We start from the raw sequence: 14,846 nt of genomic DNA on the forward strand, positions 1-14,846 counted from the left end.
CACAGTTTGCTGGCTGTGTTTAGGCTCATTTTGTATCTCATTATTGTTTGGCTGCTAATTAAGGAAAAAGAAACAATTAAGGGGTCCAAGTCTTCAAGAGCAAGTCAACAACAACAACATTTATTTCTATAGCACATTTTCATACAAATAATATAGCTCAAAGTGCTTTACATGGTGAAGAAAGAGAAAAAATGACAAGGGAAGAATTAAAATAAAAGAACACTAATTAACATAGAATAAAAGTAAGGTCAGACGGCCAGGGAAACAGACAAAACAAAAAAAACTCCAGACGGCTGGAGAAAAAATAAAATCTGTAGGGGTTCCAGGGCCATGAGACCACCCAGCCACCTCTAGGCATTCTACCTAACATAAATGATCAGTCCTCATTGTTTTCAGGGTTCTCATGGAAGGACTTGATGATGACAGTCACGTGAACTTCTGGTCTTCAATCCATCAGTGTAGGGAGATCACGGTGCTTTGATTAGGTGGTCGTGGCGCAAGTCGCCACCACGGGAAACCAGAAAAAGAACAGAAGATAGAGTAGGGGTTAGTATGGGTTTCGGAGCCACCATGAATAGTAATGATAATTAATTGAATATGCAGAGCATCAGGATTAAATTAAAATGAAATTATGGGAAAGCCATGTTGAAGTAATGCGTTTTTAGCAGTTTTTTAAAGTGCTCCACTGTATTTGCCTGGTGAATTCCTATAGGCAGGCTATTCCAGATTTTAGGTGCATAAGAGCAGAAGGCCGCCCGCCTCACCACTTCTTTTAAGTTTAACTCTTAGAATTCTAAGCAGACACTCATTTGAAGAGCTAAGGTTACGATTTGTAATATAAGATGTCAGACATTCCGATATATAAGATGGGGCGAGATTATTTAAGGCTTTCTAAACCATAAGCAGTATTTTAAAGTCAATTCTGAATGACACGGGTAACCAGTGTAGTGACATCAAAACTGGAGAAATGTGCTCAATTAAAATGAATTCAAAAGAAATTAATTTTTAATTTTGCAGCAAAACCAGGTCACTAATTAAGAAAAGGGTTTGAATGAAAACCTGCAGCCACGGTGGTCCTCCAGGACCGGATTTGGCGACCCCTGAACCAGAGCACCACGGAGTCAGCTTCTATAGAATTCTTTATTTTCACCCATCAGCACCACCCTGGAGTTTTTGTAGAAGTATCCGGCTCTAGAAAGGGGTTTAAGAAGTGTTCATTTTTGTGGGTGGATAACGCTGGTGTAGTGTGGATGAAAGGTGAAAACAGTGACAAATGTCTGCGTGTTTAAACTACAACATAGTCATTTGGATGGAGTCTTAATCTGACTAGTCTGCAGCTTGCCCCCAGAAAAAAATCAAACTGTTGCGATTTTTATCTTGGGTCCTGAGGGCGGGTTCACGAGCTTCCAACCAATCAGCGGTCACCCTGAAATACAATGCCTGAAGTGCGGCTGCAAGGAAGCGGGAAACGCAAACAGAGGAGAGGCTCATCCATTCGAGGTTGCAGATGAAGTTGCCATACCTGGAAAGTAGTAGGGTGTTGCACTGTGTTAGCCATCATGGATGCAATGAGAAGTCAAGCAAAATGACAATATGCAAGCTATGAAGACAACTGAGGCCCTTGCCTGAAAAAGAGAGCTTGCACATGTGTCTGCATACTTTATTATGTTGTAAATTTCATTTGAAATGGAAAAAATCTTTTTGCACAATAATAAAGTTATATCTATCTATCTATCTATCTATCTGTCTTTAACATCAATCTATCTATTATATAGTGCCTTTCACATCTATCTATCTATCTATCTATCTATCTATCTATCTATCTATCTATCTATCTATCTATCTATTATATAGTGCCTTTCATATCTATCTATCTATCTATCTATTATATAGTGCCTTTCACATCTATCTATCTATCTATCTATCTATCTATCTATCTATCTATCTATCTATCTATCTATCTATCTATCTATCTATCTATCAAAGCTTGCACATTGTAATCGGTTCAGTTAGCCAATAAAAGGCGTCATTTTCAGATCATTACCTTAGCATCCCATCTACAGAGCAGTGCATGACCAGCACCTGTATATATGGAGACACTCGTGAGGTCCTGTGCTCCTTCTCGACTACTCAGGTCTACTGATGAACAGAGCCTAGTGATGCCAACTAAGCTTGGCATCAAATCTCAATCCAGACTCTTTATGTGTGTAGAACGAGCTGCCCACCTCTACTTGTGACTCCCTCAGTGTTTTACAGAACTCTCTGAAGATTCTCTTGCTCTGTGAATTTCCATCTAGTTCATAATGGCTTTGTTACTTTTTGTAGCCTATAAAGCAGCATCAGCACAGTTGGGCAGTCCGAAAAATGTGCTCTTTGAAAAAGTGAAACTGTGGCGGAAAGCCACCATCGAGTTGTGTAATTTCCCATCCCCTGTGACTCCGAGTTGTGTAATCTGACATTATTAATTAACAAGATCAGCAGCAGCAGTCGTCAAGCTTGACGTCCTCTTTGACTAGAAGTCGTGTAACATGACGCCGGCTTTAGTTGTCAGACTTTGCATTTTGTGCCCGTGGCTGATGCTTTTGTGTTGCTGCTGAAATAAACGCTGCATCAAATGTAAACCGTGAGTGGAACAGTAGAGACGCTGCATATTAATGATTCAGTTATTTCTGCCAAAACCGGCAATAGATTGTCTTATCAATTACTCCTCAATATGTTTAGGCAGGATTGAATGCTGAAATGATGAGCTTATGTCAAGGAACTTTTCTTACTAAACGCGGTAGGCTGTTAGATGAATTATGTGGGAGAGTTCGTACTTCAGAATGGCAGCAAATTAAAAAAGTCATTTTCCCCACAGGCACAAGGCAAGCGACGCCTTTTACTGGTGAAATTTTTCATTATTCTGAGTCAGCAATAATGCTTTAAACTTTCGATGTAATCCCATAATTGCCAGGGGTTCCTCCAGGGAATTCTACATCATATCTGCTTAAGTCTTCTGTTATTCCAAAGTGGGAATGCGCAAAAAGCCTACAGCAAAGTCTTCAGGAATGTTATTAAAAGATGACATTTTATTTTATCGATCCAACTTTTTAAAAGTATGACCTTACCTTGATTCATCTGCTAATGCTAAAATTCCTGCTTTAAAGAGTGGAATGGAGCCAAAGGGAGATAAAGGGGAAGAAGACCTGAGCGGCATTGCTATTTCTTATGTGCTTGATGCTTACCTTAGGAGAGTCGCTGTGACACTAAAATCAATATTGCTAATCCACCGTTTCTCTTGCATAAGCAGAAGCCCTTTACGTTAATGACGCAGTCACCGGAAATATTAAATACTAGCCATCTTTAAATATAATACGCTACCGTGGCTGTCCGCTTGTCTGTCCAGGATTTTAAATCACCATTTAGCTCACACATTATTTGACCAATTGACCTGAAATTTGGTACACATATACTACGTGACGTCTACTATCTGCTTTCAGGGTGATAATTGACCTCCAAGGTTATTCCTCTTTTTATTTTTATTTTATTTTATTGTAGAATCAACTCTCGGCGCGCAGCATTGCGACTGTACGGCGCGTGTGTAACAGGCTAGCGAATTACAATTTATAGACTACAAAAAGTAACAAAGCCATTTTAACTAGATGGAAATTCACAGAACAAGAGAATCTTCAGAGAGTTCTTCAAAACACTGAGGGAGTCACAAGTAGAGGTGGGCAGCTCGTTCTACACACATAAAGAGTCTGGATTGAGATTTCATGCCATGCTTAGTTGGCATCACCGGACCCTGTTCATCAGTAGACCTGAGTGGTCAAGAAGGAGCACAGGACCTCACGAGTGTCTCCATATATACAGGTGCTGGTCCATTCACTGCTCTGTAGCTAGGATGTTAATGATGATCTGAAAAGAGGAGTGACATGCGCCCATCTCCGATGGTTCAACACCAGATATGCCGCTGCATTTTAAATCATCTGCAACAGCTTGGTGGAGAGATGGAGTACTCCAGACGTGACCACTAAAAAGAGCAATCACAGTCCTATAGCAATCAATGCAGAGGCTGTGGAGAGTTTCCAGCTTTAACTTTCTAGGAGTCACCATCTCAGAGGACCTGCCCTGAGCCAACAACACCTTGGCTGTAATAGGCAATGCACAACAACACCTCTGTTTTCTGAGGAAGCTAAGGAGAGCTGACCTCGCCGAGAGGCTGCTGGTCAGTTTCTATAAATGCACCAGAGAGAGCATCTTGACTACCTGCATGACAGCCTGGTAGGGCACCTGAACCAAGGCTGCTGCTAAAGAAGCCCTGCAGCGGGTCGTGAAAACAGCAGAGGTCATGAACTGCCATCACTCGAACTCTTGTATAAGACTCGCTGTGTGAGAAGGGCTAAAAACATTATGGAGGATATCAGTCAGCCTGGAAATTGGTTTTGTTTGCGGTCCCTCCCATCAGGTAGACGCGTTAGTGCAATCGGCCTACACACAAACTGACTAAAAAATAGCATCCTATCTATCTATCTATCTATCTATCTATTATCTATCTATCTATCTATCTATTCTATCTATCTATCTATCTATCTATCTATCTATCTATCTATCTATCTATCTATCTATCTATCTATTATATAGTGCCTTTCACATCTATCTATCTATCTATCTATCTATCTATCTATCTATCTATCTATTATATATGTTGTGCCTATCACATCTATCTATCTATCTATCTATGTATCTATCTATCTATCTATCTATCTATCTATTATATAGTGCCTTTCACATCTATCTATCTATCTATCTATCTATCTATCTATCTATCTATCTATCTATCTATTATTTAGTGCATTTCACATCTATCTATCTATTTTGAGACAAGCCCAGACACCATCAGACTGAGGCCACGTCTTTTTCAGAAGCACATGTTTATTCACAGTTCTTTACTTCGCTCAACACCAAACACTCCACTAACACGGGCCTCTTCCCCAATGTCCTTGGACCGCCTTTCCTATCTCCACGGGAGCTTCGTCCTGCTCCCACTCCAGACTCTAGCTCCCTGATTGTAGGAAGGCGGCCCCTTTTATGTTCACCCGGACGTGCTCCAGGTGCTCGATGATGCTTTTCCGGCAGCACTTCCTGGTATGGCGGAAGTGCTGCTCTTGAACCCAGAAGCACTCCGGGCGTCCTTGGAAGAAGCTTCCTCCATCTTCCTGGGTGTGGCGGAAGTGAATGTTTCCTGGGCTCCTTGAGGCTCAGGGCGCCCCTTTGCGGTGGCCACGGGCCCCAACGGGCTTGAGCCTCCTTGCTCCTTTCCCAACCCAGGGCGTTTGCCCCCTTGTGGCCACGAGGGCGTATAGGCCACCTCCCGGTCCTTCATATAGTGCCTTTCACATCTATCTATCTATCTATCTATCTATCTATCTATCTATCTATCTATCTGTCTGTCTTTAACATCAGTCTCTCTATTATATAGTGCCTTTCACATCTATCTATCTATCTATCTATCTATCTATCTATCTATCTATCTATCTATCTATCTATCTATCACTGTGTTTATTTTAAATTGATAAATTTGACATTTTTGACACTCAGTAACCCATCATGACAAAGCCAAAACATGTTTTCAGTCAGGTTTACCAATCTATTAAAAATCAAAACCTGAAATCTCATTCCTATTAGTATTCAGGCCCTTTGCTGCGGCACTCCACATTGTTGTCAGGTTCACCCTCCTTTAGATGTGTCCAGAACTTGACTGGAGTCCACTTGTGACAAACTGGTTCAGAAAGGCACACATGTTCCTGTGTATTTGAGGTCCTACAATTCACACTGCACTTCAGGATAATATCCAAGCCGTGAAGTCCAAGAAACTCTCTGTAGTCTTCTGCAGTCAGATTGTGGTGAGGCATCAGTCAGGGCCAGGGGATAAGAACCATTTCTAAAGCTATGAGTCACTTAAAGCTTTTACTTAAATATATTTCAAATTGTGTCATTTTTTTTAATGACTTTAAACTCATTTGTTCAGCAAGGCATTTAACTTACTGTGGCATTCTGACCCTTTTTTATCAGTTGACCTTTTCTGTCCAGTTGCTCAGGATGATTTGTGTTTTTATCACAGATTACGTTTTGTTCAGCGTTTTTTTTGTGGTATTTAGTATTTTTGTATTTTATACTGGTTGATTGTCTTTTATTTGATTTTAATGCTTCTATATCCTGTGTTTAGTGATTTATGTGAATGTTATATGCATCCTGTTGTTTTTCCTGAATTTCTGTAAAGCACTTTGAACATGGGAAAGGTGCTATATAAATAAAATGTATTATTATTATGTATTAATTTATTTCTTCCCTTCCTCTCCTGTATTAAATAATTAATCTAGTGGACTGCCTGGACCCTACGTGCTCAAACCATGGCGTGTGCGTAAATGGAGAGTGTCACTGCAGCCCAGGCTGGGGTGGTCTTAACTGCGAGCTGCCCAGGGCTCAGTGCCCCGATCAGTGCAATGGTCATGGGACTTTCATTCCTGACACGGGACTCTGCAGCTGCGACCCAAACTGGATGGGGCCCGACTGCTCTGTGGGTAAGTTTGCAGCCTGCTTTGGCCTCACAGTAACTTTTAAATTACCAAGTATCAAACTATGTCTGATTTATTTCTTATGTATCAATTAATTAATCTTGGTGTGAGTTGTTTCTCTTTTTTGTCATGGCTGACTCTTTTTCAAATCTAACTTCATTTCATATTATAAAATAATGGAACGTTTCCTTTTTTTCAGTTTTGATAACGTGTTATTGTTTTCGAGGAGCAGTCTCCACTCATTGAGTACTTTTTGTTGCGTATTGTAGCAAGGCAAGTGTTAAAGGGTGCCAGTTACCTCCAAAGGGAACAAGGAGTGTTAATTACAGCGAGGACACAGTAGTGTATCCGCTGAATAAATCCAGCTTTTATAGATCTGCAGAGTCAGTTGGAGTCTTTCAAGCACCACAGCTCTGTCTCTCCTTCTCCTCTCCCAGCACAGACGCCTGACCTCTTTGCCAACTTGCCAAAGTAAATGTGCCATTTCTGCAGCTTCCATCTCTAGCCTCTGTTACTTACTAGCCTTATAATGCTCCGCCACCTTAGGTTTCTTCCCAGAAATCACTTTATGGGTTGTTGATGCCCCACAAATCTGAACGCTGCTAGACTGTAGTGTCCTCTAGTAGCACCTAAAATTCACACCCAAGCCCGTTTTTTGAGCCTAACCCGTCCCACGTGAATGTCTTTTGCTGCCATCTGCCGAGTCCTTAGCACCTCCATTTAAGTTTTCCCATAACCCCACTGTTTAAATTTCACTGTATTGTTCTCAATGCAATGACAATAAAGATATTTCTATTATATTCTATTGCTGTAGAGCAGGGGTCCCCAACTCCATTCCGTGAGGGCCGCAGTGGCTGCAGGTTTTCATTCTGACCCCTTTCTTAATTAATGACCTGTTTGTTCTGCTAATTAACTTCTTTTAAATTACAGTTGTGCTTGAAAGTTTGTGAACCCTTTAGAATTTTCTATATTTCTGCATAAATGTGACCTAAAACATCATCAGATTTTCACTCAAGTCCTAAAAGTAGATAAAGAGAAACCAGTTAATTATACTTGGTCATTTATTTATTGAGGAAAATGATCGACTATTACATATCTGTGAGTGGCAAAATTATGTGAACCTTTGCTTTCAGTATCTGGTGTGACCCCCCAATAACTGCAACTAAACGTTTCCGGTAACTTCTGATCATTCCTGCACACGGCTTGGAGGAATTTTAGCCCATTCCTCCGTACAGAACAGCTTCAACTCTGGGATGTTGGTGGGTTTCCTCACATGAACTGCTCGCTTCTGGTCCTTCCACAACATTTTGATTGGATTAAGGTCAGGACTTTGACTTGGCCATTCCAGAACATTCACTTTATTCTTCTTTAACCATTCTTTGGTAGAACGACTTGTGTGCTTAGGGTCGTTGTCTTGCTGCATGACCCACCTTCTCTTGAGATTCAGTTCATGGACAGATGTCCTGACATTTTCCTTTAGAATTCTCTGATATAATTCAGAATTCATTGTTCCATCAATGAAGGCAAGCCGTCCTGGCCCAGATGCAGCACAACAGGCCCAAACCATGATACTACCACCACCATGTTTCACAGATGGGATGAGGTTCTTATGCTGGAATGCAGTGTTTTCCTTTCTCCAAACATAACGCTTTTCATTTAAACCAAAAAGTTCTATTTTGGTCTCATCCGTCCACGGAACATTCTTCCAATATACTTCTGGTTTGTCCTCGTGATCTTTAGCAAACTGCACACGAGCAGCAATGTTTTTTTTTGGAGAGCAGTGGCTTTCTCCTTGCAACCCTGCCATGCACACCATTGTTGTTCAGTGTTCTCCTGATGGTGGACTCATGAACATGAACATTAGCCAATGTGAGAGAGGCCTTCAGATGCTTAGAAGTTACCCTGGGGTCCTTCGTGACCTCGCCGACTATTACACGCCTTGCTCTTGGAGTGATCTTTCTTGGTCGACCACTCCTGGGGAGGGTAACAATGGTCTTGAATTTCCTCCATTTGTACTCAATCTGTCTGACTGTGGATTGGTGGAGTCCAAACTCTTTAGAGATGGTTTTGTAACCTTTTCCAGCCTAATGAGCATCAACAACTCTTTTTGTGAGGTCCTCAGAAATCTCCTTTGTTGTGCCATGATACACTTCCACAGACATGTGTTGTGAAGAGCAGACTTTGATAGATCCTGTTCTTTAAATAACACAGGGTGCCCACTCACACCTGATTGGCATCCCTTTGATTGAGAACACCGGACTCGAACTTCACCATCAAACTAACTGATCATTCATGAGACTCAGACCCCTTCGTTGTTTCTTTTTCCCTAATTAACAGCCAAGCAATAGTGAGATACAAAATGAGCCTAAACAGAACCAGCAAACTGTGACCATCATACGATATCTTAAAAAAAAAAAGAGAGGTGGAGGTCTCAGGAATGCTGAGCTGCTCAGGTCCCCCATTGCATTTTACCAGAGCTCTTAGAAAAGAGAAAATGAATGAACAATTTCAGAATTGTATGCTATTGCACAATGAGAGCAGCACCAAGCCATAGAATTGAAGAACAGGTTTAATTAACAACAAGAATCAGCGCCTGTTTAAATAACTGGTTGGAGTTTGAGGCCCTGACTTAGTTGGTCTTCTGTTGGCTCCCTCACTTCACATTTGGGTGCCATTGTAGGAAGGAAGTGAAGCAATTCACAGGAACGATGAAGAAATTTAAGGGAACAAATCTTAAACAAGTCAATTAAAATGAAAGGAGTTAATTGGCAGCAAAAACAGGTCACCAATTAAGAAAGGGGTTAGAATGAAAACCTGCAGCCACTGCGGCCATGAGGGACTGGAGTTGGAGACCCCTGCTGTAGAAGAATGTCTTTCAGATTTATGGCACCCTCCCCTACTCCTGTGACACGCTGCCTTCGCGTGCTCTCCTAGTTGTGACGCTTCACCTTTCCTGCTTCATTGAGTTTACGCCTGTTTCTGGTTGGACTGTTTGGAACAATGCAAGGTCGCCATTGATTTGGCACTTGGGCTACAAAAAAAAAATGTAAAGATAAACACAATTTTGTGCGTAAATATCAAGCAAAATAAATGTATTCAACACGTACCACTTTGCTCAAAGTGCATTTTGACCAAAAATTGGCAATTTTGGGCTAGGGTTGCCACTTTTAATGTGGAGAAATAAGGAACAATACCCAGGCAAGGACTTGATGCTCTAATACACATGGCTGGATTGAAAGACTATACATGGATTCCCCCTTGAGGTTTTTCATGTGAGCCTTATAAAGGGTTATGTGTGCGAAAATACTGAACAAATCGTACTCACTATCAGTTCAATACAGAAGTCATCTTTTACTTTCCAATTACTGGACGACTCTGAATTTTACAGGACAGTTGGCAACCCCTGTTTTGTGCTCACCAGGTTATATGTTTTATCTGAAACAATGACTAAGGTGAAAGGTCAGCGTTCTGTCACAACTCGGACGATTTCAGTAGCTTTGTTTTGTCCGAATCATCAGAGTTTTAATTCCAAGTTCGTTGAGCGTTCACATCGATGACTTACCATCTGCACAAGAGCATGTGAATGCAGGAACAGCCCTCCTTATATCCATGATGGCAGTCGGAGGCCTGGAATTGTCTTTATTCTGATGGCCCCCATTTAGCCTTTTTCCTTTTGCCTTCCTGTGTAGCCCCCCTTACAAGTCGGGCAGGCAAACCTGTCAATTGTGAAAGTCATTTTTGAGATTTTTGTGTTGGAATATTATGTAAATAACCATGATGCTTTTTCATCTGTTAATAATTTCCTCTACATGTTTCTTTCTTTCTCAGCTTTGTTGTTTGTTTTTCTGCCTAGCTTAACTTTGCCTAACTCCTCAGTTTTCTTTCTTTAAGTGAAATGCTAATGTGTAGGAGCAGCTTGTGATGTCAGATAACAAGACCATGTTCTGAAATCATTTTAGGTATACTTGATGGTGTGGAGGCTTGTATAAACTGAACAAGAGAAGGGCTGTGCCAAAGGGTAATACTTGTGATGGAAAATTCAAGTGAGAAAGGAAATTCGTAAGGTTAAGTGGGGGGCTTGTGTTAACATTCTTTATGCATCTTTCTGCGATCTGAACTTCAAATGTTCAAATTGTTATATCCTAAATACAAACATTAAAGTTGGTGGGACACATGAAAAGCAAACCAATATGATGAATGAATGAAAGAATAAAGATCTATCTATCTATCTATCTATCTATCTATCTATCTATCTATCTATCTATCTATCTATCTATCTATCTATCTATCTATCTATCTATCTATCTATCATGTAGTGCCTTTCACATCTATCTATCTATCTATCTATCTATCTATCTATCTATCTATCTATCTATCTATCTATCATGTAGTGCCTTTCACATCTATCTATCTATCTATCTATCTATCTATCTATCTATCTATCTATCTATCTATCTATCTATCTATCTATCTATCTATCTATTATATAGTGCCTTTCCTATCTATCTATCTATCTATCTATCTATCTATCTATCTATCTATCTATCTATCTATCTATCTATCTATTATATAGTGCCTTTCATATCTATCTATCTATTAAATAGAGCCTTTCTCATCTATTTATCTAAGCGAAAGAAGGTTATTACTGTGTTTAATATGGGAATTTGTGTTTGAGTCCACGACTGGAATATATCTGCAAAGGCTGTCTGGCCTTGATTCTCATTAACTGACTTGTCTGCCACATGTTTTAATTGTCAAATGTTGAATGGTTTTTATTTTATATATATATTGTCACAAACTCCACTCTGAGTCATAGCAAGGTTTGGGGCAGCCACCCGTGTAATTTGGTATCCTGGCTGCAAAGTCGAAAACAAGGTATACAGCACTGATGTGCACAAAACCGAGTCCAAAACAGAACTGAGGGAATAGGGAAAAGGTGGAGGCTTTTAAAGGGGAAGACAGGAAGTGACGTCAAAGGGGTCTTGCTCATGAAGGTCTTTAACTATAGGCTCGAACCCAGACGTGACATCAGAGGGGCCGGAGCTGGCAAGGTCTTCTTCCATAGGCTCGGACCTGGAAGTGACATCAAGATGACCAGGTGGAATCTCCCGTGAATTGTCTACAGGAAAGGGAGAAAAAGGGTTAGGTGTAATTCGGAACTGCCCTTACTCAAGCCCTTTAGCTGCCCCCCATGCACATGTGTATGACTATATATATATATACTTTGTATATATATATAATGTGTGTGTGTGTAAAATTGAACGTCTATCTGTTCCACATACAATCCTACACATTTTGACTGATCTGGATCCAGTTTTTCATAGTTGCTCTCTATGATCATACAAACAAGATAGACAACTTTGGAACCCAATATATTGTCCCAGGGGGTCTCAGTGGGCACACCAGAGCAAGTGAAACATCTGAATAGACTGAAGCCAAACTAGCAGTCAGAATGATCAAAGCTTAATATGACTTGACAATGTTGTGGGCTGCTTCTATCTACTGTAATACAGAAAGGAGTATTGTGAACACTACAAACTCTCCACCTTGAACTAAGATCTGCCAGACATGACAGTGTTCGTGGTTCTAGCCTAGCAAGGAGTTGCCTCAATTCTCAAATCCAATTGCACCCATGAAGTACAAATTCTTGACTCACAAGAGCGGAGACGTCAATAGAGAGGCAGCATAGAGGACGGCTGGGATAGCTAGCAATAACAAAAACACATAAACCTTTGCTTTCTTTATTTAACCCATTTTATAAATATACCCGGACAGTGCCAGGTCCTTGGACTAGTAACGTTATTAAGTAGCACGTCCACTAATGCATTCATTTACTGAAGCTAATAAAGAGGCCCTGTCCTGGTAGCACTGAACGTGATGCAGGGGCCCAAACCTGGACAAGGCAAGCACCACCGTCCTGCACTTAGATACAAACGGACTCATAATGAACAGTAACAGCAGTTCTCCGGCTCATTTTTGGGGGCTCCATGTGGATGCAATTTTTTGCTCCAACCATCTTCACAGTCTGTGAGTCATGTGATGCCTAATTCTTCTCATTTAATTTGCTGGTCTATTTTTTCGCTTATTTAATTCTGCATTCAGAAAAGCACAGCAGTGTGATTTTTAAATTTATAACACATGTAGACATATTTGTACTTTTGCTCTAGCTTTGAGTGCTTCACTCTTTTTGTATTGTTTCCCTATTAATCTGTCTTTTTTTTTACATTCACGGAGCACATTCTTAGGACCACTGTCCTAATGCTGAGTAGAGCCACCTTTTGCTTTCAGGACAGCCTCAGTTGTTCATGGCCTGGCTTCTACAGGATGCTGGAAACTCCCTTGAGGTTCTGGTCCATGCCGACATGATTACATCGCAGAACTTCTGCTGATTTGTCAGCTGCACATTCATGCTGCTGATCTCCCATTCTACCACATCCCAAAGGTGGTCTCATGGATTCAGGCCTGCTAACGGGGAAGGCCACTGAAGAACATTAAGCTTGTTGTCATGTTCATGAAACCAGTTTGAGGTGACTTTTGATTTGTGTCATGGTGTGTGTTATCATGCTAGAAGTAGACATTGAAGGATGGGTAAGCTGTGGCCATGAAGGGAGGTCCATAGTCAGCCACAATAGTGAGATAGGCATTCCAATAATTGGTATCAACTGGCATAAAGTGTGCCAGGAAACCTTCCCCACGCCACTACACCACTACCACCACCATCCTGGGCTGTTGACACAAAGCATGTTGGATGTGTAGATTCATCAATCTGTGTGCCTCAGCAGAAATCGAGATTCTTCAGACCTGGCTATGCTTTTCCAGCCTCTTAACAGCCCTGCTCTGGTGACCCCTGTGCCCAATGCAGCCTCATCTTTCTGTTCTTGGCTGATGGGAGCAGAACCCATCGTGGTCTTCTATTGTTGTAGCCCACCTACCTCAAGGTTCTACATGCTGTTCATTCTGAGATGCTTTTCTGCTGACCACCGAGTGGTTATCTGAGTTGCCATGGCCTTCCTGTCGGCTCAAAGCAGCTTAGCCATTTTCTTCTGACTACTCTTTTTATCAAGACATTTCCATCAGCAGACCTGCCACTCAGTGGATGTTTTATGTTCTTCACAAAGTTCTGAGTAAACTCTAGAGATTGTTGTGTGTGAAAATCCCAGGAAATCCTCAATTACAGATAAACTCAAACCAGCCTGTCTGGAACCAACAAACAAGTGTGGACCGAGCCCCGGACACAGACAGACGGACTACGTTTGGTCACCCAACACACACATTTTATTTTACTCTAATATGTACAGTTCAGAGTACAACCCAGTGCTCCAGCACCAATCCCCCAAAGTCCAGAGCTCTCTCTCCAGTGCCTCTCTTCTTCAGGCCGCCACCACTCCTCTCCAGCAAGACTCTTGTCCACTTCCGCCCGACTCCAGTCGTCATATTGGAGGGAGGCGGCCCCTTTTATACAGGGTGACACAGAAAAACGGGAACTTTTGAAATGCGCAGTGGCAGCCATGTACAGTTGGCAGCACTGCGGAACAGGGACCTTGAGCTGTGAACAGTCTCGCCATTTAGTAATTTAGTAATCAATTGCATGGCAATCAATGGCAGCTGTTCGAGAATTGTTCGGTAACCGTGTCATCTCAAGATTCGGTGACATTCCCTGGCCCTCCAGATCACCGGATTTGTCCGTTTGTGATTTTTTCTTGTGGTGCTACCTTAAGAGTCGAGTCTACACGACTCGGCCAAGGACACTGAATGAACTGAAACAAAGAATTCAAAATTCGTGGTATCCCAGCGATCAATGGGGAACCTCAACAGCAGATTAGAAGAATGTATACGTACAGGAGGACGACATCTACAGGACATCATTTTCAGACATTGATCATTTGGATTACTGTCTCTTAAAAGGCAAGTTGTAGTGGTTCAATTGCTGTCAATAACATTTTTTTTGTTGGATTTCTTCTATTTTTATTGGCTTCCTGTTTTTCTGTGTCACCCTGCACATGCCCGGATATGCTTCCTGAGACTCCTCTGCCAACACTCCCCTGTGTGGCGGAAGTGCCGGCTGCGCACCCGGAAGCACTCCGGGTGTCCCTAATCTTCTTCCCCCCAGAACTTCCGGGTGTGGCGGAAGTGCCGAGGTCCAGGGCTCTCCATGCACCGAGGCACCCCCTGGTGGTGACCACGGGCCCCTACAGGGTTGAGCGTCCAAGCCCTGCACCCGTGGTCCCCAACACAACCAGGGCAGTCACCCCCTCGTGGTCTGGAGGATGCGTAAGCTCTACCCCCAGA

The 14,846-nt window shown here is 41.8% G+C and overlaps 1 protein-coding gene across 3 annotated transcripts in view; it reads left to right on the forward strand.

Moving 5' to 3' along the window:
* The window catches only part of LOC120542238 (teneurin-2-like), a 1,685,504-nt gene that overhangs the window by 1,435,636 nt on the left and 235,022 nt on the right, over positions 1–14,846 (forward strand). For all 3 annotated transcript variants that reach the window (XM_039774544.1, XM_039774546.1, XM_039774547.1), the window contains one exon: positions 6,363–6,563. In XM_039774544.1, coding sequence (XP_039630478.1) covers positions 6,363–6,563 — 201 coding nt within the window. The remainder of the gene's footprint in view (positions 1–6,362; positions 6,564–14,846) is intronic.

The sequence above is a fragment of the Polypterus senegalus genome, chromosome 13 (assembly GCF_016835505.1).
Source record: "Polypterus senegalus isolate Bchr_013 chromosome 13, ASM1683550v1, whole genome shotgun sequence".
Classification (NCBI taxonomy): Eukaryota; Metazoa; Chordata; class Cladistia; order Polypteriformes; family Polypteridae; genus Polypterus; species Polypterus senegalus.